At 56.5% G+C, this 24,752-nt stretch overlaps 1 protein-coding gene across 1 annotated transcript in view; it reads left to right on the top strand.

Annotated features, from left to right (window-relative positions):
• The first annotated feature begins 505 nt into the window (after positions 1–505).
• Positions 506–24,752, top strand: part of LOC128829046 (alpha-2-macroglobulin-like protein 1) — a 69,065-nt gene continuing 44,818 nt past the window's right edge. The window contains 10 exon segments of the mRNA XM_054014165.1: positions 506–895; positions 1,643–1,695; positions 3,371–3,391; positions 4,229–4,382; positions 4,850–4,934; positions 5,141–5,261; positions 22,206–22,320; positions 22,801–22,910; positions 23,453–23,617; positions 24,160–24,384. Of these exon segments, the coding sequence (XP_053870140.1) occupies positions 817–895; positions 1,643–1,695; positions 3,371–3,391; positions 4,229–4,382; positions 4,850–4,934; positions 5,141–5,261; positions 22,206–22,320; positions 22,801–22,910; positions 23,453–23,617; positions 24,160–24,384 (1,128 nt within the window). The 5' untranslated portion in view covers positions 506–816.

Here is a 24,752-nt window from a genome sequence, read left to right as displayed (position 1 = left end):
ACAGTATTCTTGCCACCAAGTTAAAGAAGTATGGGCTGGATGAATGGACTGTAAGGTGGATAGAAAGCTGGCTAGATCGTCGGGCTCAACGGGTAGTGATCAATGGCTCCATGTCTAGTTGGCAGCCGGTTTCAAGTGGAGTGCCCCAAGGGTCGGTCCTGGGGCCGGTTTTGTTTAATATCTTTATTAATGATCTGGAGGATGGTGTGGACTGCACTCTCAGCAAGTTTGCAGATGACACTAAACTAGGAGGCGTGGTAGATACACTAGAGGGTAGGGATCGGATACAGAGGGACCTAGACAAATTAGAGGATTGGGCAGAAAAAAACCTGATGAGGTTCAACAAGGACAAGTGCAGAGTCCTGCACTTAAGACGGAAGAATCCCATGCACTGCTACAGACTAGGGACCGAATGGCTAGGTAGCAGTTCTGCTGAAAAGGACCTAGGGGTCACAGTGGACGAGAAGCTGGATATGAGTCAACAGTGTGCTCTTGTTGCCAAGAAGGCTAACGGCATTTTGGGCTGTATAAGTAGGGGCATTGCCAGCAGATCGAGGAACGTGATCGTTCCCCTTTATTCGACATTGGTGAGGCCTCATCTGGAATACTGTGTCCAGTTTTGGTCCCCACACTACAAGAAGGATGTGGAAAAATTGGAAAGAGTCCAGCGGAGGGCAACAAAAATGATTAGGGGTCTGGAGCACATGACTTATGAGGAGAGGCTGAGAGAACTGGGATTGTTTAGTCTCCAGAAGAGAAGAATGAGGGGGGATTTGATAGCAGCCTTCAACTACCTGAAGGGGGGTTCCAAAGAGGATGGAGCTCGGCTGTTCTCAGTGGTGGCAGATGACAGAACAAGGAGCAATGGTCTCAAGTTGCAGTGGGGGAGGTCCAGGTTGGATATCAGGAAAAACTATTTCACTAGGAGGGTGGTGAAACACTGGAATGCGTTACCTAGGGAGGTGGTGGAGTCTCCTTCCTTGGAGGTTTTTAAGGCCCGGCTTGACAAAGCCCTGGCTGGGATGATTTAGCTGGGAATTGGTCCTGCTTTGAGCAGGGGGTTGGACTAGATGACCTCTTGAGGTCCCTTCCAACTCTGATATTCTATGATTCTATGACAGACAGGTGAGAGGGCCAGGAGCTGCTGGAGGGAGTTTCCTGGGGCCCCAGGTCCTTGGGACGGACTCCCGGGCTCTGGGGATGGGCTGGGAGCCTAGCAAGGGATTCGGGACTCTCACTTCTAGGCCCCTATCTGTACCCAGCTGCAGGGGGCGAGAGGCCCAAAGCCTGAGGCCTGTGTTGGGGGCCTGTATGGAACCAAGTGGGGGTCTCAGCCCATCCTTGGTGATGGCACAGCCTCTGCAGGGGGCACCAATCTGCCTCCTCTGGCAGCCTCAGCAGAGAGGTGGGGGGCTGGCTGGGCCCTGGAGGTTGAGCTCCCCTCCAGCCGCCCAGGGCAGGGCCATAGCTCATTGGTAGAGGGCAGTGGGGGGAAGCTGGCGCTGTGCTGCCCGGGCTGGGCCCATTCTGTGGGTTCACAGAGTCCGTCAGTGCCCGGGGCGTCCGGCTGGCACCTTCCCCATCTGGGAATTCATTCAGATAAACCAATCCGGGGCTGATTCCTGCCTCTGCTCCTTTCCAGTGAAGTTTCGAATCCTCAGTTTGGACGTAAACTTCGTTCCCAGTACCCGGAAGGTGAGAGCTGGGGCCAGGGAAGGGGGTCATGGTACCAGGACCCCAATGCACTGAACACGTTAGATCTTAGCAGACAACAAGGTGTCCAGCGTGTCACTGGCCATGACAACAGGAGTCCATCCTCTGCCCCCTATGGCTGGATGCGCCCCAGCCCCTCAATGGGGTGGTTGCAAGATATAGGGGGCGTGAGGGGGAGCTACAAACCAGCTGCCACTTTCTAGCACCACCTTCGTCCTATCTGAGTAGGGCCCAGGGCAATGTGCCTTAGATGTGTCACCTTCATCCTATCTGAGTAGGGCCCAGGGCAATGTGCCTTAGATGTGTCACTACAACATGAAACTTCCCAGTGAGAGACAGACAGGAGTGTTTAACCCTGTGTAGCGTAACCCTCGCTCTTCACCTTCTCCCCGGGAAGGTGGGTCCAGCAAGAAGCAGTTTCATGGCTCAGATGCATCAACATAAGCCCCTCCTGGCATCAGCATCCCAAGGAAAGAGGTCGGTCTCGGGTCAGCACCGGCTTTTAGATATTAGTGTCAGGAACAGATGGAGAGTTATACCACTCACAACGCAGCACAAGTCCCAGGGATCTGTGTGTGACGATGCACCCAGCATGGGAACATAACAGCCCCATGGCGCCCGCACAGCAGGCTGAACGATCCGCGCAGACCTTACAGCAGAGAGTGCCTGTTTGTGTCAGCCTCCAATTAACTTCTCCCCACCCCCCTGACACAGACAGCGACCCCGGCAGCTCCTTTTCATTTGGATGATAGAAGTGGCCATAAACAGAAGGGAGCAAAGTTCCATTAAGATCTCCTGACCCTTTTAACACCAAGTTACAGTCTAGTTTAGTCTTTGGAATTTCCCAGCAATCATTTGGCTCAGCTGGGTTGGTCTTTTGGAATAAGAAATTCCCAGAGAAAAACTGCGTTAACTTGTCGTGAAGGCAGCTAAGTGAGGCCACATTTCAATCCAGTGCAGTACAAGAACAGTAGCATTGGATGACAGGGTGTCAGCAGTTTGAAAACGGGTCAGTCCGTGTTGTTTCGAAAGCACAGTCTAGTTTCCCGATCATTTACGTCCAGCTCAGTCACCAAGCAGGTATTGGGAAGGTTCAGAAATGCACAATGGACGCTGCAGAAATAATTTTAACTCCGTCCCTGTTGGCACCCAGCCCGAGCGTCCCACTGCAGAGTGGAACAACCAACCAACCTAACGGGCAAGAACAGATCACATGGGCCCGTCTTTGGCCGACCCAGCCACAAGCCCATTTCACCAAATGACAATTCCAGTACGGCCCACAGAACCCCTTTCGCATCCTGTAAACACAGCTCCCCTCCCAGCCACCTCGCCCGGCCACTGGCTGCAACGCAGACCCCCGGCCCCCAGACTGCCCCTTGGCAGAGACCCCAGCATCTCGCCCTGCTCCTCCACACACAGACCAACCAACCACTGCCCCGAATCCGCCACTGCAGAGCGGGGCATGGGAGGTGCGAGGGCTCCAGCCTCATGGGCTCCCCTTCCTGTCCCTGCTCTCTGTCACCCCCACTGCTGTCCGCATGAGCCCCCATGGCCCCAGAGACACCCCGGCCCTGGGGAGGTCACAGACAGACCCGTGGGCAGTGGGGGGTGTTTCCTGTCCCTCTAACCAGCCATCTCCTGTCTGTTTGCTTTGCAGCTGCCCCTGGTGACCGTGCAGGTCAGTCTGTGCCTCTCCAGAATCCTCCTCTTCCTGTCTGGCTCATCCAAGGGCACCCGGGGGTGTTCAGTCGTGGGGATCCCAGAGGAGTCTGGGCTGTGACCACAGTGTCCAGCAATCCAGCCCTAGACCCCTCTGCCCTGCTGTGGGGATACAAAGGGTCCCAGAGCACAGGGCGTTTCTGGGCTGGACCACATGGGGGGCAGGGAGGAGACATTTGTGCCATCAGGTTACGTCCTCCCCACCCCGAGTTTGCAGAGTCTGGGGTTGTCTGTCCGGGAGGCAGGTGGGTTTGGGCCTGCCTGGGATCCCTGCCTGAATCGCTTACCCCGAATGTTCCCAGCCCCCGAACTCTGGGTCAGGTAGTGACTTGATCAGGCCAGTAGGGAACTCAGCAGGGAGCTCCCTTGGGAGCCTGATGGGGTAAGGGCAGAGGAGGAGGGAGGGTCTCTGGGAGCTGCAGGGGCAGAGGGGAGGGGTGGAGGTTTGGGGAGGCTGCGTGACGGGAGGGGGGAAGGGAACATACCCACAGAGGCCTAGCACTGAGATGGAAACGGTCCCTATGGCGAGTTCCCTGGGCTTTGTCCAGGCTGGAGATGGGGTGTCCCTCGGGAGCCTGTTCCCCCCAGAGGCGGTGCCCTCAGGTCACGGCTGAGGGGTGGTGGCAGGGGCCCCTTACTCAGCGGCTGCCCAGCGGTGCCTGCTCTAGGCTAAGGAGAAGGATTTGAGCCCCCGGCCGTCGATCCAGCCCCCGTCGGTAGCACGAGGCACTCGGGGGCTGCCAGCGACGAGCCGTGTGTGGGGGCAGCAGCTGAGCAGGGCGTGTCCATGTGCCAGGATCCCAGCGGGAACCGCATCGCCCAGTGGCGAGATGTGACTCCGCAGCAGGGCATCGTGGATCTGTCCCTCCCACTGTCTGCAGAGCTGGCCCTGGGGACGTACGCCATCAACGTGCAGAGGACGTGGCACTCGTTCAGCGTGGAGGAATACAGTGTGTAGTGGGGCCCAGGCCAGCTCTAAGTTCTCCTGGGCCTCAGCCACCCCATGCCCACTCCTCCTGCAATAAGGCCCTGTGGGAGGGGGAATTCAGTCTCCCTGCCCTGTCCCAGCCCTGCCCCACTCTGCCCTAGGGCCCTGGGGGAGTCCTCAGGTCAGCGCTGCTGGGTGTGACCTCTGATGGGTCCCAAAGCGCACCCACCACCTGCCTGCAGCCCCTGTGCCACCTCCCCACAGTCACCTTGTCCCCAAGCCCCCCAACCACTCCCTGCTCCCTTCCCCCCCCACTCCTCCCCAATCCCCCGGACACCCTGCCCCCGAGCCGCCACTCAGGCAGGGGGCCGTGAGATGCTGCAGGGGGTGGGGAGACACCCCAGAGCCACCAACTATCACAAGAGTCTCAACTAAATCCCCGAGCTGGGGCTGCGGGTCTGTTTCACCCCATCCCTCTCTGCCCCCCAGTGCTGCCCAAGTGTGACGTGACCCTTGAGCTGCCCCCCGTGGTGATGGTGCTGGATGAGACGATCCTGCTGCAAGTCTGCGGCCGGTGAGTATGAAACCAGCCCTGCCGCGGCAATAAAGGGGGGCCTGGCACCATCCTGGTCCTGCCTCCCCCTCCCCCACCCGCCCCCCCGGCTCTGCCCCAGGGCTCACACTCCCATCCAAACCACCAGACACCCCAGCAGGGGAGCCCCCCAGTAGCATCGGCCCCCTCACCTCCCTCTTACCCTCTTTCTCCCCTCTGATAAACAGATACACCTACGGGAAGCCAGTCCTGGGGAGGGTCCAGGCCAGCCTTTGTCGGCAACATTACTCCATGTTTTATTCTGATACCAACCAAGGTGGGGATCTGTGCGTAGAACTGACAGGCCAGGTGAGTGTGACTGGGGAGGGGGGGGCACGTGGCCTGCTGCTGGCTGCCAGAGGGGGGCGCTGTGAATTGCTGTGAGGATGATGTACATTCCTCAGGTATCTTTCATCCTCCAAGGGTTTGAAAACACTTTTCAGACTGCAGTCGATTTGGTGGGTCTTTGCTAGTCCCGCTAAATCGACCGCCAGTGGATCGATCTCAGAGCATCGATCCCTGCCGTAATGTAGACCTGCCCTGTGTCATGTACACACTTTGTGCACGGCGGGTTGCAGGGCTTCTTCTCGCCAGTCAGGCTTCTGTACCAGATATGGACTGGCTACAGAGCTTCCATTGCATAGAGATACAGCAGAGAGGTGGTTGCTAAAAGATATTTTAATGCAGTGCCTCTCAATCTTTCCAGACAACTATCCCTTTCAGGAGTCTGATTTGTCTTGTGTACCCCCAAGTTACACCTCTCTTAAAACCTACTCGCTTACAAAATCAGACATAAAAATGCAAAAGTGTCACAGTGCGCTATTATTGAAAAATTACTGACTTTCTCCTTTTTACCATATAATTATAAAATAAATCCATTGGAATAGACGTATCGTACTTACATTTCAGTGTATAGAATATAGAGCAGTACAAACAAGTCATTGTCTGGATGAAATTGTAGTTTGTACTGACTTCGTTACTGCTTTTTATGTAGCCTTTTGTAAAACTAGGCAAATATCTAGATGAGTTGATGTACCCTCTGGAAGACTTCTGCGTACTCCCAGGGGTACACGGAGCCCTGGCTGAGAACCACTGCTTTAATGCACTGCCAGGAATGCCTGTTGTGATCTTAGGTATGTGGGTGTGACAGGGTCGGTGGCTCACCGCTGTGGCGCCTCCTCCTGGCCGCTTCGGGGAATTAGTTTTGCGCCAGTAGAGCGCCCTCTTTGGGTGGCGTTCCGCCTGTCGTCTCGCCTCTGTGGGGTGCACGGACTTGCGTTGCTCCCGACGTCGGCGTCCTCTTCCGGAGCACTGCCCTCCGACAGTGTCCCTTTGTCCAATCACACCCCCTTCCGGGGGGAGAGGGGATAAACAACAGCCCCACACCTTCGAGTCCAATCCTTACCGGCTAGGATCTGGTGTGGTTCTGACCGGCCGCTCCCTGCAGCCTGTGGCTGTGCGTGTGGTAGCACAGCAAACAAAAGGGGGAAAAAGGGGAGGGGGGGGACTCAGGCCCGCCCACTACTCTGAGTCCCGGTCCAGAGGCCCTCGTGTGACAGTCTCACTGTCTTCCTTCTCCTTACTCCTCTGACTATCCCTCTGGACCGCTTCCCCAACAGCCCTTCGCTACGCTAGGCCTCCTCCTCCCAGGCCTGCCGCCTAGCAGGCTATGGAGTAGGGCCTTCTCCCACTCTCAGGCTGGCCTGCACTGCGCTGTCCGAGGTGCTGGCCTCCCAGCTCTGGAGACAGACCTTCCCCTCTGAAGGCCTGGGACAGACTGACTGCTCCTGCTCTGGGCAGCCTTTTATATGGCTAAGCCGGGCCCTGATTGGCTGGCTACAATCTGCCTTCTGATTGGCCCTCTGTAAGCCCTTCCCTGATTGGCCGCGCGTCTACGCAGGCGCCTAGGCCTGCCGCAGCCCAGTCTCTCTAGGTGTGGGGTAATCGCCCCACCACACACCCTCCCCCTTAAGAACCCTCCCGGGGGGGGGGGGTATCCTAACCGGCCTAATGGCCTAGAGCATGGAAAGCAACCTTTGTCCCGCAGTGGCTCGGCTTACCGGCTCAAAGTCTAGAAACTTAGCCCTTGTCACTGGGCCTTATGGCCTACTGGCCCCAAAGTCCCGGAAATTAGTCTTTGCCGACGGGCAACCCGGCTTATCCACCGTCTCAGCGGGGGGGTCCCACCGAAACACGCTGAGGCTTACCGGGTCCGACGTACCAGTCCGTCTCTTCCCTTAAGCTGCCTCCTATCTGTTCCGCTGCTGGAGTGTCCCACGGGTCTCCTGAGTCTCCACGGGTCTCGTGGTTCACCGCCTCGGCTGGTCCCTCCCACAGTGAGGCTCCCTCTCGACCTGGAGAAGTCGCAGTCCTTGGCGGTTCCAGGAGTGTGGGCTGGTCCTCCACCAGGGCTTCCCGCAAGGGTTCTCCTCCCACGGCCGTCTGCCTAGGCTGGGGTATGCTCCCTCCTCTCGCACTCTCTGTGCATTTGGGACACACCCCGTACGAGCGTGACGGATCCTCTGCCGTCAGGGCTAACTGTTTAGGGCCTCGGCAGTTGGATGGGAGCTTAACTGCCCCCTCGCAGACCACCCCCTGCGCTAAGGATCCCCCTCCTTGACCCGGTTCTTCGCCCTCCTCCCCTAGCCTGGAGAAGAAATCGGCGTTAGTATGGGCCTTACCCGGTCGGTGTAGCACCTGGAAGTCGTAAGGCTGGAGGGCAAGGTACCACCGCATAATTCTAGCGTTCGTGTCTTTCATGCTGTGGATCCATCGCAAAGGGGCGTGATCTGTGATTAATTTAAAACTATTCCCTAGCAGATAGTAACGGAGGGCGTCGATAGCCCACCGTACCGCCAGGGCCTCTTTCTCTATTGTTGAGAAGTGCCTTTCTCGGGGGAACAGCTTCCGACTTAAATACAGTACTGGGTGTTCCTCCCCGTCTACTTCCTGGGAGAGTACTGCACCTAGGCCGACTTCCGAAGCGTCTGTTTGTAGTATAAACTCCTTCGTGAAGTCGGGGTGTCGTAGTACTGGTTCTTGAGTGAGCCGTTCCTTGAGCGTGTTAAAGGCTCACTCGCATTGCGTAGTCCACTGTACCCGTCGAGGTTGGGAGTTCTTCGTTAGGTCTGACAGGGGGGCGGCTCTAGATGCGAAGTCTGGTACAAAACGACGATAGTACCCAGCTAATCCCAAAAACTGACGCACTTGTTTCTTCGTCGTGGGGGTGGGTACATCTCTGAGGGCTCGTACCTTGCTAATCAGGGGTGTTAGTTTCCCCCCTCCTACCGTGTATCCCAGGTAGGTCACTTCTTCTTGGCCTAAGTGACATTTCGCCGGGTTAGCTGTTAGGCCGGCCGCTCTGAGGGCTTGTAGCACCGCTGCCAGGTGGTGTAAATGGCTCTCCCAGTCAAGGCTATAAACCACGATATCATCTATGTACGCCGCCGCGTATTGGTCGTGGGGCTGGAGGACCTTGTTCATCAGGCGTTGGAACGTGGCTGCGGCTCCGTGCAAGCCGAACGGCATGGTTACGAACTGGAAGAGGCCGAAAGGCGTAGGGAAGGCCGTCTTCGCTCGGGAGTTTGGCGTCAGTGGAATCTGCCAATATCCTTTAGTCAAATCTAAAGTTGACAGGTACTTGGCTCCCCCGAGGCGCTCTAACAGTTCATCCACTCTCGGCATTGGATAGGCATCAAAAAAGACGGTTACTCACCGTTGTAACTGTTGTTCTTCGAGATGTGTTGCTCATATCCATTCCATTAGGTGTGCGCGCGCCGCGTGCACGATCGTCGGAAGATTTTCTACCCTAGCAACACCGGCGGGTCGGCTGTGGAGCCCCCTAGAGTGGCGCCTTCATGGCGCTGAATATATACCCCAGCCGACCCGGCGCCCCCTCAGTTCCTTCTTGCCGGCTACTCCGACAGTGGGGACGGGGGGCGGGTTTGGAATGGATATGAGCAACACATCTCGAAGAACAACAGTTACAACGGTGAGTAACCGTCTTTTCTTCTTCGAGTGCTTGCTCATATCCATTCCATTAGGTGACTCCCAAGCCCAACTTAGGTGGTGGGGTCGGAGTGAGACATTGCTGTGTGCAAAACCGCTGATCCGAAAGCAGCATCGTCTCTGGACTGCTGCACTAGTGCATAGTGAGCTGTAAATGTGTGGACTGATGACCAAACCGCTGCTCTACAAATGTCCTGGATCGGAACTTGTGCCAGGAAAGCCGTCGAGGAAGCCTGGGCCCTCGTGGAGTGAGCGGTGAGGTGCGGTGCTGAGACACCTGCCAGGTCATAGCAAGTCCGGATGCAAGACGTAATCCAGGAGGATAGGCGTTGTGAGGAGACCGGTGAGCCTTTCATTCGGTCGGCCACTGCAACGAAGAGTTGCGTCGTCTTTCTAAAGTGCTTTGTGCGGTCAATATAGAAGGCCAGGGCCCTTCGTACGTCCAGGGAATGCAAACGTTGATCCTGGCGAGTGGCATGTGGTTTGGGATGAAAGACCGGGAGAAAGATGTCCTGGTTGATATGAAAAGGAGAAACCATCTTAGGGAGAAAGGCAGGATGTGGACGAAGCTGCACTTTATCCTTATGGAAAACTGTATAAGGGGGCTCGGATGTAAGCGCCCTGAGTTCAGAAACGCGCCTTGCTGAGGTGATGGCTACAAGGAAGGCTGTCTTCCAGGATAGGTACAAAAGAGAACAGGTGGCCAGTGGCTCGAATGGAGGACCTGTGAGCTTGGAGAGAACCAGGTTGAGGTCCCACGTCTGAACGGGCTGACGTTGTTGTGGGTACATCCGGTCTAAGCCCTTGAGGAATCTAACGACCATCGGGTTAGAGAATACCGAGGACGCGAGTTCCCCTGGGTGAAAGGCCGATATAGCGGCCAGGTGAACTCTAATTGAAGATATCGCCAACCCCTGCTGTTTTAGGGAGAGGAGATATTCCAAAATGAGAGGAATGGGTGCCTGCAACGGGGACATGGCTCGTTGTTCGCACCAACAGGAGAACCGCTTCCACTTGGCCAGGTACGTGGTGCGTGTTGAGGGCTTCCTACTGCTCAGCAGAATCTGTTGGACAGAGTGCGAGCATTGCTGCTCTGCCTGGGTGAACCATGGAGCAGCCACGCCGTGAGGTGGAGTGATTGCAGGTCGGGGTGACGCAGCCGGCCGTGGTCCTGAGAGATGAGATCCGGACACAACGGAAGCGGGATCGGTGTCTGAACCGAGAGTTCCAACAGTGTGGTGTACCAATGTTGTCTCGGCCACGCTGGAGCGACCAGAATTACCTGTGCCTGGTCTCTGCGCAATTTGAGCAGTACCTTGTGGACCAGAGGAAACGGAGGGAAGGCATAAAACAGGTGGTCTTTCCAGGGAAGGAGAAACGCATCCGAGAGGGAGCCCGGAGCTCGACCTTGTAGGGAGCAGAACACGTGGCACTTCCTGTTGTCTCGAGATGCAAACAGGTCTATCTGGGGAAACCCCCACTTTTGGAAGATGGAATGTATGATGTCCGGACGGATAGACCACTCGTGCGTCTGGAAGGACCTGCTGAGTCGGTCCGCTAGAGTGTTCTGGACTCCAGGGAGGAACGACGCCGTGAGATGGATTGAGTGGGCGATGCAGAAGTCCCACAGGCGAATGGCCTCTTGGCATAGAATTGACGAACGTGCTCCTCCTTGCTTGTTGATGTAAAACATGGCCGTGGTGTTGTCGATGAGAACTAACACACATCGGCCACGTAGGAGGTTGAGAAATGCCTGGCACGCCAGGCGCACCGCCATCAGTTCCCGAACATTGATGTGCAGGGCTAGCTGGGGTGCAGTCCACAGGCCCTGGGTATGGTGTTCGTTGAGATGGGTGCCCCAACCCAGAGATGAAGCGTCTGTGACCAGGTGCAGAGAGGGTTGTGGGGCGTGAAATGGCATCCCCTCGCAGACCACATTGTGATCTAGCCACCAGGTGAGGGAGGTCAGGACCGAGATCGGGACCGTGACCACCATGTTCAGGCTGTCCCGATGTGGTCGATATATTGACGACACCCAGGTCTGGAGTGGGCGAAGCCGAAGTCTGGCATGCCTGGTTACGTACGTGCAGGAAGCCATGTGACCCAGCAGGGTAAGGCACGACCTCACCGTGGTAGTTGGGAACGTCTGGAGCCCTTGAATGAGGCTCGTGATGGTGCCAAATCGGTTGTCTGGCAGGATGGCTTGTGCACGTCTGGAGTCTAGAACTGCGCCTATGAATTCTATTCTCTGGGTAGGTTCTAGAGTGGATTTGTCCTTGTTGAGTAGGATGCCCAACTCGTTGAATGTGTGCACTATTATGTGGACGTGAGCTTGAACTTGCTCCTTGGTGCGACCGCGTACCAGCCAGTCGTCTAGGTACGGGAACACCTGTATCCCTTGCCGACGAAGGTACGCTGCCACGACAGCCATACATTTCGTGAACACTCTTGGGGCCGAGGATAGGCCGAAGGGAAGGACTGCAAATTGGTAGTGCACCGCGTTTACCACGAATCGCAGGAAGCGTCTGTGAGGTGGGTAAATTGAGATGTGAAAGTATGCGTCTTTCATGTCGAGGGCGGCGAACCAGTCTCCAGGATTGAGGGAAGGGATAATGGCCCCCAGAGAGACCATGCGGAACTTCAACTTTACTACGAATTTGTTGAGTCCGCGCAAGTCCAAGATGGGCCGCAGACCTCCTTTGGACTTGGGGATCAGGAAGTAACGGGAATAAAATCCCCTGCCCCTTAACTCTATCGGAACCTCCTCTATGGCCCCCATGGCCAGGAGCGTAGAAACCTCCTGTATAAGAAGTTGCTCGTGAGAAGGGTCCCTGAAGAGGGACGGGGAAGGGGGGTGGGAGGGGGGGATAGAAGAAAACTGGATAGCGTATCCCCTCTCCACCGTGCGGAGGACCCAACAGTCCGAAGTTATAAGGGACCAAGCGCGGTGGAAGTGGGAGAGACGATCCTGAAAGGAGGGGGCTGGATCCTGGGGGATGACTGGGGCGCCGTCCTCGACCGCACCTTCAAAAGTTCTGTCTAGGACCTGAAGGTGGTCTTGGTGGCCCCTGGTTCTGACCGGGTTGAGGGCCGGTCCACCTTCTCCTACCACCTCGCCCCCGGGCCGAGTCTTGTCTCTGACGAGGCGGGGGGGGGGGGGGTAGAAGCGCTGAGGCTGCGGCCTAAATGGTCTGCGCTGAGGGCCCACAACATGCATCCCCAGGGAGCGCATGATTGTTCTCGAGTCCTTGAGGCTCTGCAGGCGAGAGTCCGTCTTGTCCGAGAACAATCCATGTCCCTCAAAGGGCAGATCCTGTAGGGTTTGCTGCAGCTCCGGAGGCAAACCCGAAACCTGAAGCCAGGAGATCCTGCGCATAGCGATACCCGAAGCCAGGGTCCTCGCAAGCTGAGTCTGCTATGTCCAAGGAGGCCTGTAAGGAGGTCCGAGCCACCTTCTTGCCCTCCTCTACCATGGCCCCAAACTCTTCCCTGGACTCTTGGGGAATCAACTCCTTAAACTTCCCCATAGAGTTCCAGGAGTTGAAATTGTAGCGGCTCAGTAGCGCCTGTTGGTTTGCCGCTCTAAGTTGTAGCCCTCCGGCTGAGTATACCTTACGGCCAAACAAATCGAGCCGCTTAGCCTCTTTTGATTTAGGCGCTGCAGCCTGCTGGCCGTGGCGCTCTCGTGCGTTCACTGATTCCACCACCAGTGAACACGGTTGGGGGTGGGTATACAAGTACCCATAGTCCTTAGATGGGACAAAGTACTTCCTTTCCACCCCTCTCGCTGTGGGTGGGATAGAGGCAGGAGTTTGCCATATCGTATCCGCATTGATTTGTATCGTGCGGATCAGGGGTAACGCTACCCTCGATGGGGCATCCGCTCCAAGGATATTCACGATCGGGTCGTGCACCTCCACTATCTCCTCCGCCTGCAGGTCCATATTACGGGCCATCCTGCGCAGAAGATCCTGGTGAGCCCGAAGATCTATTGGAGGTGGGCCTGTGCACGATGTGCCCGCCACTGCCTCATCCAGAGAAGAAGAGGAAGATGCCTCCGGTGGAACAGGATCCAAGGGCTGGTCCTGGTCTCTCTGTTCCTGGGCTGGAGCATCACCTGCGCCTGGGTCCAGGGCGTCAGGTGGTGCGGACACAGAAGCCTCCATGCCCCCTGGCGGAGGCCGCGAAATGGTGGACTCCGGGGCCCCTCTGATGGAGTGACCGGAGCGAGAGGTCGAAGCAATTGGAGCCCCTTGCGCCTGATGGTACGCCCACGGGGTCCAAAACGACCAGTGAGATGGGCCATGAGAATGGTCCTCTGCCATCTCCTGCCAATGGCCCAAGTCCTGTTCCTCGGCTTGCCCCTGAGGGGGGTATGCCGATCTCGAGAGGTCCTCCGAGGAGTGGGACTCCGATCTCGATAGCCACGGCGGTGCCGAGAGCGTCGAGACGATTCCGATTGGCTGCGGTGCCACACGGTGCCGGTCCGGAGATGATCTATCTCTACGCGGTGCCGGCGATCGGTGCCGGGACCGCGACCGGTGCCGATGACCTCGTCGGTGCCGGGAGTCGGATCTGGACCTCGACGAGGACCTGGAGTATGCCCGGTGCCGGGAGCGGCCTCTCGACGTCGAGCGTCGACCGTAGCGGTGCCGAGAACTACGTCTCGACGTTGATCGGTGCCGACGATCATAGCGGTGCCGAGACGTAGAGCGGTGCCGCGAAGAAGATCTTGGCCGCGAGTACGACCGGTGCCGAGGCGATATTCGGTGCCGGGACTGCGAGCGGCGTGGGGACCTGCTTCGGGACCTGGATCGGTGCCGAGGTTCCAGCCCTTGCGATGGAGGGCGCATCAAGGCAGGTTTCCCCCTCGACTGGACCGGGCGAGTCAACGGTGCAGTCGGTGCCGGTGGTTGAGGCGGTGCCGGCTCCGTGAGAGCTATTAAGTCTCTCGCCGCCGCGAAGGTCTCTGGAGTCAACGGGAGGCACTGTATCACCGCCGGTCTCGGTGGAGACGCTATCTGCACCGGACTCAACGGCCTCGGCGCCGGAGTCGACTGTGCTGGAGGCACCTGTTTCCGGTGCTCCACCGGCGGACGCGGCTCTACCCCCGGCACTGGGGGAGCCGGCGTCTTCGGCACGGATGTCCCCGTCTTATGGGCTTTTTTATGCCCCGGGGATAATGACCGGCGCCGAGGCACTGCTTGCGGTGCCAACGAGGTCCGGTGCCGGGGAGGCTTGTCTGACGCCACTCGCATGGTCGTCATAGCCGGTGCCGCCGGGGCACCTGCGCACCGAGGTGCTAGGTGCCGGGGCCTGACTTGTAGATGGAGCGTCCGGACTAAGTGCCGCCTCCATCAGGAGTTGCCGGAGCCGAAAGTCCCGCTCCTTCTTGGTCCTTGGTCTGAAGGCCTTACAGATCTTGCACTTGTCTGTTTGATGGGACTCTCCCAGGCACTTCAGACAGGAGTCGTGCGGGTCGCTCATGGGCATAGGCTTAGCGCAGGAGGCGCACTGCTTGAAGCCGGGAGCGTTGGGCATGAGCCCGGCCCCGCGGCCGGGGGAGAAAGGGGGAGACGACCCCCTTAATCCCCTGAACTACTTAGAACAACTAGAACAACTTTTAAACTATTTAACTATTTAACTATAAACACTAGAACTATAACTATAACTATAACTGTGATACAACAAACTAAGCTAGGGAGAGTGGAGAACAGCTAAGCAGCGCTCCACAGTTCCAATGACCGTCAGGGGTGGTAAGAAGGAACTGAGGGGGCGCCGGGTCGGCTGGGGTATATATTCAGCGCCATGAAGGCGCCACTCTAGGGGGCTCCACAGCCGACCCGCCGGTGTTGCTAGGGTAGAAAATCTTCCGACGATCGTGCACGCGGCGCGCACACACCTAATGGAATGGATATGAGCAAGCACTCGAAGAAGAACGAGAGATAGCGTTGACTTTTCTGAAGTCGATGCAAAACCGGGTCGCCCCATCTGGTTTCGGTACTAAGACGATAGGGCTTCGCCACTCGCTCGTCGATTCTTCTACCACTCCCATCTCCAACATCGTCTCCACCTCCCGCCGGACGGTGTCCCACATTTTCTTGGGTAACGGTCGATGGTTGTCCGTCACTCTCTTCCCGGGGTCTGTGGCAATATGATGACTCATTAGGGTCGTCCGGCCTGGGCGGGCCGATAATACATCTGAGAACTTCTCCACCATCTGTTGCAGTTGTCTTCTCTGTCTGGGGTCGAGGCCTGACCCCACCACAGCCGGTCCGGGGCCGGGAAGATCTCCTGCTAGGGGTCCAAGTTCCGACTCTGGGGTGGACGGGCCGATGAACATGGCTTCCCGGGTCTTCCAGGCCTTTAGGAGATTAATATGGTAAATACGGGTCTCTTTGCGTCGACCAGGTAGTCGGACCTCGTAATCAACTGGTCCCACTCGTCGGATCACTTCGTAGGGACCCTGCCATTTGGCCAGGAGCTTCGACTCGGAAGAGGGCAGCAACAGCAACACCCTATCGCCTGGGGCGAACTTCCTCCCTCTAGCCCTTCGATTATAGAGGCGCTCCTGACCTGCCTGGGCCCGTTCCAGGTTTTCACGGGCGAAGGCCCCTAACGTTTGGAGTCGCTCCCGGAGCTGTAGCACGTATTGTGTGGTCCCAAGGACCCGTGTTTCCTGTGTTTCCCACTCCTCTTTCAGGAGGTCCAATATTCCTCTGGGCTGCCTGCCGTATAGGAGCTCGAAGGGCGAGAACCCCGTCGAGGCCTGTGGTACCTCTCTTATTGCAAACAACAGGGCCGGCAACAAGGTGTCCCAATGTGAGGGGTCCTCCTCCACAAACTTCCGCAACATGGCTTTTAGTGTACCATTGAACCGCTCTACCAAGCCATCGGTCTGCGGGTGGTACACCAATGTCCGGAGGGTCCGGATATGGAGGAGGCGACATAGCTCGGCTATTAACTTGGAGGACACATTGGTGCCCTGATCCGTCAATATTTCACCGGGTATCCCCACCCGGGCGAAAATCTTTACCAGTTCACCCGCAATGGTCGGTGCTGTCGCTGTCTTTAGGGGAACGGCTTCAGGGTAGCGTGTTGCGTAGTCCACGACTACTAGTATAAAGCGGTTCCCTGTCTTGCTTCGCTCAAGGGGGCCGACGAGGTCCATCCCGATCCGTTCAAAGGGTACCCCCACGACTGGCATGGGTACCAGGGGTGCAGGAGCTAACCCTTTCGGTCCGGCTCGCTGGCATTCTGGGCACGAGGCGCAAAAGTCTGCCACTTCCCGGTGGATGCCTGGCCAGAAAAACCGGCGGGCCACCCTCTGTAGGGTCTTCTCGCGTCCCAGGTGTCCAGCCCAAGGGTTCGCGTGGGCTAAGTGGAGGAGGCCGGCTCGCAGTCTCCGGGGGACCAACAGCTGGCGGAACGTCTCTCGGGTCTGGGGTTCCTGCGCTATTCGGTACAGGCGGTCCTGCCATACCTCAAAGCAGGGGCCCTGCGGAGTCCGTACCGTCCCGTCCCCCTCAACACCCGGGTTGGTGGCTTGTTCCCAGGCTCGGCTTAGGGTTGGGTCTTCCCGTTGCTCACGTAAGAAGTCCCCGTCGTGCTCTAACTCTACCCGGGCGTCCTCCACCGAACGGGGTCTGTCTCCCGGACAACTCGCAGGGGTCTCCGCCGTCGAGGAGGTCCCCTCACCGGGGTCATCCCTTAGCCTGCTCCCAAGCAGCCCCGTTCCCGGTGCTATAGTCCTGTCTGGTCGGGGCTTGGGTGGCTGATATCTTAGGAGGACCTCTCCGAAGCCGGGCCAATCTCGTCCCAACACCACCGGGTAGGCCAGCCTAGGGGCCACTCCTACTCGGAGACCCTCCTCTCGGCCGCCTACTCCCATCTTGACCCAGGCTGTGGGATACTGGCGGATGTCTCCATGCACACACTGCAGGTAGATCGGGGGCCCCGAAAGATTGAGGTTCGGGACCAGCCCCTCTCGTATGAGGGTCTGACTACACCCCGAATCTACGAGGGCATTGGTGGGGTTCCCTTCAACCTGGACCGGGACTATCAATTTTCTTACCCCTTTCTGCCGTGCCCGTTGTCTGGCCATCCAGGCCTGCCCGTAGCTGCAGTCCATAAAAGGGCAATCTCGCCGGAGATGTCCCTCTTGACCACAGCCCCAGCACCTCTCTCGGGTTTCGGCCGGGCTTGGGCCTCCTCCGGGGGGGCCTGTTCGCTCCGGGGGCTGTTGCTCCCTCCGAGTCGCCATCGGCCATAACTTGGGTCGGGGTTCAGGGTTGGGGGGTCTCGGGTGCCGATGGCTGTTGCCTGCCAGTGGTCCAGAGGCTCCCGTCCCACGAGGGTTCCCCTTCTCTGCGCCGCCCTTGCGACCAAGGCTCTCGGCTGCTCGGGGTGGTGCCTCTGCCCCGTCGGCGGATAAGTAGTCCTCCATTAAGGCCACTGCTGCGGAGAGGGTGGCCGGTCGATGCCGTCGCACCCAGGCCCTCCCTCCCGGGGGTAGGATCTGGGTGAACTGCTCTAAGGCCACCAGCTCCACCACCTGGGGTCCCGTCAGGCCCTCTGGGTCCAACCATCTCCAGCAGTGGTCCCGGATGCGTTCGGCCACGGCGCGGGGTCGGGCCCCCGGAGGATATTGTTCTTTACGGAGACGCTGTCGGTAGGTCTCTGGGCTAATGCCGGTATGGTCTAGGATGGCCGCCTTGACTCGGGCGTACTCGAGTGCTTCCCGGGGGTCGAGGCTCCGATATGCGGCCTGAGCCTGCCCCGTCAAATAAGGGGCTAGTAACGTGGCCCAATGTTCTGAGGGCCACCGGGCAGCAGTCGCCACCCGCTCAAATGTGACCAGATAGGCCTCTGGGTCATCCTCGGGCCCCATCTTGGTGAGGCGTATCGGTAGTGCCCCTGGGGTATCCCCCAGTCCGGTTCCCATGGGGGGGCGGCAGGGGTGCCTCCTGCCGGCCGTAACAGTGCGGCCATCTGTTGCACCAAATGTTCCTGCTGCACCCGCTGCTGGGTGGCCAACTCTCGGAGGAGCTGCTGCTGATTCTTTTGGTGCTGAGTCATCATCAGCTGCTGCTGAGTGGTCATCTGCTGCAGCATTTGCATCTGCTGCTGGTGCTGCTGGGCCGACTGCTCTTGCTGCTTCTCTAGCAGCCATTTTAATAACTTCTCAGCCTCCATGTTGGGGTTCAGCGGGTTACTCCCGGTTCAATCCCCTCACTCTGGACCCCTTTGGTGGGTCCGGGTCTGTACCCACAATCTGGGTCGACCGTCTGTCTGCGCAAGACACTGCTCTGGGCAATAGTCCGCAGTCTTGGCGCTGGCCCCTCGTATCAGGGGCGGACCGCTATGCCCGCATTCTCCACCACGTGTGACAGGGTCGGTGGCTCACCGCTGTGGCACCTCCTCCTGGCCGCTTCGGGGAATTAGTTTTGCGCCAGTAGAGCGCCCTCTTTGGGTGGCGTTCCGCCTGTCGTCTCGCCTCTGTGGGGTGCACGGACTTGCGTTGCTCCCGACGTCGGCATCCTCTTCCGGAGCACTGCCCTCCGACAGTGTCCCTTTGTCCAATCACACCCCCTTCCGGGGGGGGAGGGGATAAACAACAGCCCCACACCTTCGAGTCCAATCCTTACCGGCTAGGATCTGGTGTGGTTCTGACCGGCCGCTCCCTGCAGCCCGTGGCTGTGCGTGGGGTAGCACAGCAAACAAAAGGGGGAAAAAGGGGAGGGGGGGGGACTCAGGCCCGCCCACTACTCTGAGTCCCGGTCCAGAGGCCCTCGTGTGACAGTCTCACTGTCTTCCTTCTCCTTACTCCTCTGACTATCCCTCTGGACCGCTTCCCCAACAGCCCTTCGCTACGCTAGGCCTCCTCCTCCCAGGCCTGCCGCCTAGCAGGCTATGGAGTAGGGCCTTCTCCCACTCTCAGGCTGGCCTGCACTGCGCTGTCCGAGGTGCTGGCCTCCCAGCTCTGGAGATAGACCTTCCCCTCTGAAGGCCTGGGACAGACTGACTGCTCCTGCTCTGGGCAGCCTTTTATATGGCTAAGCCGGGCCCTGATTGGCTGGCTACAATCTGCCTTCTGATTGGCCCTCTGTAAGCCCTTCCCTGATTGGCCGCGTGTCTACGCAGGCGCCTAGGCCTGCCGCAGCCCAGTCTCTCTAGGTGTGGGGTAATCGCCCCACCACAGTGGGGATCTGTGCTAAAGGAGCACTCAACAAAGACAAGACTGTTGTGGAAAAGTTAAATGAATTCTTTGCATCAATCTTCATTGCAGAGCATGTGTGGGACATTCCCACACCTGAGCCATTCCTTTTAGGTGACAAATCTGAGGAACTTTCCCAGATTGAACTGTCATTAGAGATTGTGACACGCAAGGGCACAATCCAGACTAATGAGCTGCTGTGTCACCCCTGCCCTCCCACCTTGAGTGCCTTACGATGCCTTGCTGAAGTAGCTCCCACCTGGACCGCACACAAACAGCTCCCACTTGGACCGCTCACAAACAAGCAACTCCCTAAGCATCTGTGTGTGACTGCAGCCTGCCTGCCACTCTTGGGTTACACTCTGGCTCTTGCCAGCCTGGGTTATACTGTAGGGCGACCCCAACAACCCCCAGCCCCAGATCTTCCTCCAGAAAGGTCTGTCCTGTCTGCCCAGCCTTCTCCTAGACAATAGAAGTTACCATATATTAAGGCCATTATTCCTTTAAGAGAATAACATGCACACGTCTTGTCGCCCCAAATGGAGTTACCCAGACACTTCAATTTAAACACACTGGATTAGATAAAACAATAAAACAATATTGTTAACTACACAGAGAGATTTGCATTGAGTACAAGTAATGAGGCATAAAAGTCAGAAATGCTTACAGTAAAAATTAAGGTAAGATGTTTACTATTACCTATCTTAACAAACTACATCACATTTAAGCAACGTTTCTCACCACATGCTTTCAGCAGTCTTACTGACTGAACTTTGTAGGTCAGAACCCCTTCTCCCAGGGTCATAGACTCATAGAATATTAGGGTTGGAAGAGACCTCAGGACGACCAATGAATGCTTCCTTTGTTACGTCAGGTGCAATGAATATGATGGGCATGGGGGGGGGTACTTGGGGTGTTTGTCCCTGTTTTTATAGTTCAGTCCCTCTCTTGAAAAACCTTTCCAGCTCGGCACCAGGAGACAAAGGCGACGTCTACACTACAGACCTTATAGCGGCAGAGTTGTACCACTGCAGCTGCACTGCTGTAAAGGTCTCCTGTGTAGCTGCTCTGTGCTGGTGGGAGAGAGCTCTCCTGCCAACATCACTAAACACTTCATCGCTGGGAAAGCATCTCCTGCCAACATAGCGCTGTCCACACCGGGGCTTTTGTCAGTAAAATTTTGTTGGTCAGGGTGTGTTGTTTTTTTTCACACCCCTGACTGACAAAAGTTTTACTGACAAAAGTGCTAGTGTAGGCAAAGCCAAAGAGTCTGTGTGGTAGGATGTGCCCTGCTGGCTTTTCCTCACCTGTTTGAGCATTCTTTGTTTCCCTTCCTGCTTGATGACTCTGCTTCCTGCTTAAATGCCAATGAAGCAGAGCACACATTCCTTTGTTTAGGACAGACCTGTTTGCCAATTTCAGTTTAGCCAGGGCCGTGGGTTTGGAACCTGCGTTAATAACATCATATCGGGCAATCTTACAGCTTTACCTTACACAATGTTGCCACAAATATTTTATCAGGACAATACTGACCAGCAAATTATGACTATTCAAATGATAACTTACAAAACATGTCTTGTACAAAAATGATTACAATGGTGTGAAGGGTGTGAACACAGGGGTACATTCTGTCACAGAGGTTTTGGAACAAACTGATGAATTAAAACATAATAAACCACCCAAGTGATGGTACTGAGTCAGGTGTTCTGAAGGAAGTCAAATACGAAATTACAAAACTACCATCTGTGGTATGTAACCTATCCCTTAAATCAGCCTCTGTGCTGATGACTGGAGGGTAGCTAATGTAATGCTTACTTTGTTAAAAAGGCTCCAGAGGCAATCCTGGCAATTACAGGCCAGTAATCCTAACTTCAGTACCAGGCAAATGATTTAAACTATAGTAAAGAACAAAATTACCGTACACATAGATGAATACAATATGTTGGAAGAGTCAACACAGCTTTTGTAAAGGGAAATCATGCCTCAGCAATCTATTCAAATTCTTTGAGGGACTCAACAAACATGTGGACAAGGGTGATCCAGTCAAAATAATATACTTGGACTTTCAGAAAGCCTTTGGCAAGGTTCCTCACCATCAGCTTTTAAGCAAAGTACACAGTCATGTGAAAACTGATTTAGTTGGGGATTGGTCCTGCTTTGAGCAGGGGGTTGGACTAGATGACCTCCTGAGGTCCCTTCCAACCTTGATATTCTATGATTCTATGAAAAGTGGGAGGGTTCTTTCATCTATCAGTAACTGCTTAGAAGATAGGAGACAAACGGTAGGAATAAATGGTCAGTTTTCAGAATGCAGGGAGGTAAATAGCAGGGTCCTTCAAGGATCTGTACTGAGACCAGTGATGTTCAACATATTCATATATGATCTTGAAAACAAGGTGAACACTGAGGTGGCAAAATTTGCAGATGATACAACTACTCAAGATAGTTAAGTCCAAAGCAGACTGCGAAGAGTTACAAAGGGATCTCACAAAACTGGGTGACTAGGCAACAAAATGGCAGATGAAATTCAATGTTGATCAATGCAAAGTAATGCACATTGGAAAACATAATCCCAACTATACATACAATATGAGGGTGTCTAAATTAGCTGTTACCACTCAAGAAAGAGATCTTGGAGTCATTGTGGATAGTTCTCTGAAAACATCCACTCAATGTGCAATGGCAGTCAAAAATGCTAACAGAATGCTTGGAACCATTAGGAAAGGGATAGATACAAAGGCAGAAAATATCCCTCCTATGTGATGGTCATGAGTGGCCAAGGCCTCCGTTTCACATTTATCCAAAGACAGCAGCTCCTGCAGCACAGCGCCCCCTAGCACCACGCTGGGATACCGGAGTCAGGGCTGACTCCAAGGTGAGAGCGCCCCCTGCTGCTGACTTCAGCACCCAGGTTTTCTTTGAGTGTTTCCCGTCCCAGCACTAACCAGGCGGAGCCCGATTAGAGACCTGCTGAGCTGACATCTGCAGGGCAGAGCTGCTGCTAACGGGCTGTGATTCTCTCCCTCCAGACTGACCAAAATGGCTGCTTTTCCAGAGAGGTGGGGACGGCTCCCTTCAACCTGACTCACTCTGGCTACGAGATGAGTCTCCAGGCCAAGGCCTCTCTAGTGGAGGAGGGGACAGGTGGGACCAAACACGTACTCCAGGACATGAGCACATCCACAGATACACACGTCCTCAGTCTGAGACACACACTGATGGGTGCAGCCCCATGCACACACGCACTCTTGAACACACATACAGACATGCACATGCGTGCTCACTCACACCACACGCATTTGTTACCCCTTTTCACCCACGCAGCAAGCCAAACATTTGGGGGGTTGTAGGTTGTTCCAGGGAGGAGGTGAAATTGCTGATGGATTAAGACCGATGGGAAAGTTTATCTAAATTTTTTAGTTTCCAAATTCCCCAGGAAAACATTCTCCAACCCCAGTTGAACCCCTCCCCCCAAATTCTCCCCTAAATTGCACCCTCCAGCCCAAAGCTACAGGGGGTAGAAAGGGCCGTGTGGCTTGTTTGTGGAGAGAAATCTGGGACTTAGCCTGAGCTCTGGTCTCGCTCCTGGCACCTTCCTCCTATCGTCCCTTCCTCTCCTGCTAGGGGTGGAGCTCAACGCAACCAAGAGCTGTGACATCGTGTCTGAAATCGCTACAGTGACCTTTGAGGACGATGACGATACCTACAAGGCTGGAATCCCCTACACTGGCAAGGTAACGGGATTATCGGTAACCCTCAGTGCTGACCCCAGCATCCCCTGCTGTTCCAGTCCTCCCCTCTCCCAGGAGTCTGCTCCCTTGAGTGGTGCGTCTGCCCCAGGGGTGAAAGTAACTTAAAGGACTTACCAGTACACCGGAGTCCTGAGCGGGGGTGTGGCCTCAACTGGAAGAGGCGGGGCCTTTCAAGATTTAAAGGCCCTGGGGCTCCGGCTGTGGCTGGGAGCCCCAGGGCCTTTAAATCACCACGGAGCTATCAGCTGCAGAGGTGGCTGGGAGCCCCAGGGCTCAGGGGCGAATTAAAGCAGCGACCGGAGCACCGGGCCCTTTAAATCCCCTCCCGAGCCTGGCTGCCAGTGCTCCAGAGGCGCTTTACAGGGCCCGGGGCTCCCCGCAGCGGCTGGAGTCCTGGGCCCTTTAAATAACCACCATGGAAGCTGCTCTAGTCCATCACAGCATACTGGCTCTTGCTGGTACGCCGTACCGGACTGCACCGGCTTCCTTTCACCTATGATCTGCCCCTTTCTCTCCTGGCTCAGATGCTTCTGAAGGCAGCAGGTGGCTCTGTGCTGAAGACTGAGAAGCTGCAGCTCTTTGTTAGCTATGGGGATAAGAATAAGAACCAGACCTTCCTGACCGACGAGTCTGGCAGAGCCTCCTTCGAGCTGGACACCTCCAGCTGGACCGGGTGGGTCACTCTGAAGGTAAGTGACGGGCCTCCGAGCCCCAGTGGGGCCCCTGCCCTCCAGTCTCTGTTACTGTGTCTGTGATTGTTGATGTTTATTACAGTGGTGCCTAAGGAACAGCCAGGATCGGGGCCCCATGGTGCTGGGTGCTACACACACTAAGAGTAGAAAGGCCCTGCTCAAAGCGCTTGCAGGCTGAATAGCCAGGACAGACGGTGGGGGGGGGGAGGCTCAGAACCCACCAGCAGAGCCATCAATGGGGTGATGCAAACGGCATCTTAGTGCCACCACTTCTCTTCTCATTAATATTTGGGGTGGGGTTTAGTTTGGAAGGTTGCCCCCTTCAGGCAGCTCAGTTCAGGGGCTGCCCCATTGCTGCTGTCGGGCTGCCCCATTCGAACTGCTGGGGTTTTCCATGTCACTCTTACGGTCGCAGGGCGAGGGACCATGGGGATGAACTCAGCTGGCAGCATCGGAGCCTGGCCTGCCCCGGCTGCATTCCTGCCCTGTGCTGCGTGCTCTGCACCCCGGCAAGCCCCATCGCTCTCTCTGTCCCACAGGGGCGCTTCAAGCAGGTGGATCGCAGCTCTGTGTATGGAAGAGTCTCTCCCAGTTACCAGGATGCCGATCGTCACCTGGAGCCCTTCTACTCCAAGAGCCAGAGTTTCCTGAAGATCCGCTCGCTGGGAGGCGTGCTGTCCTGCGACCAGGCCCAGCAGCTCCAGGTGGATTATGTCATTGCTAAGGAGGCCCTAGGGTCCAGGAGCCTGGATTTCATCTTCCTGGTGAGCCCGTCCTGGAAGACTAAAGCGTGTGTGTGTGTGTGTGAGCATGAGGTGCGCTATCAGCGCTGTATCCCCACAGGAGAGCAGTGGGGAATCGAACGGTTCCTTTGAATTACAAGGGCGGGGCTAGATCAGGGTGGGGCTTTTCCCCTTTCCCCACTAGGGGCTCTGGTTCCAATCTGGCCCCAAAGCGGGGGCTGGCTGGCCTGGGGGGGCTGGGGAATGGGATACCTGCCTGAATGTACTTACTTGCACCCGCACCTCTGCTGGCTCAGTCCATGGGGAGGAGAGGCCGCACCCTGGCCTGACTCCAGCCTGCGTGGCCACCCCCACGTCGGGGCGTTTGTCAGCCCCCTGTACAGCATCAG

The sequence above is a fragment of the Malaclemys terrapin genome, chromosome 25 (assembly GCF_027887155.1).
Source record: "Malaclemys terrapin pileata isolate rMalTer1 chromosome 25, rMalTer1.hap1, whole genome shotgun sequence".
Lineage (NCBI taxonomy): Eukaryota > Metazoa > Chordata > Testudines > Emydidae > Malaclemys > Malaclemys terrapin.
The sequence above is the reverse complement of the archived record's forward strand: the minus strand, read 5'-3'. Positions and strand labels throughout refer to the sequence as shown.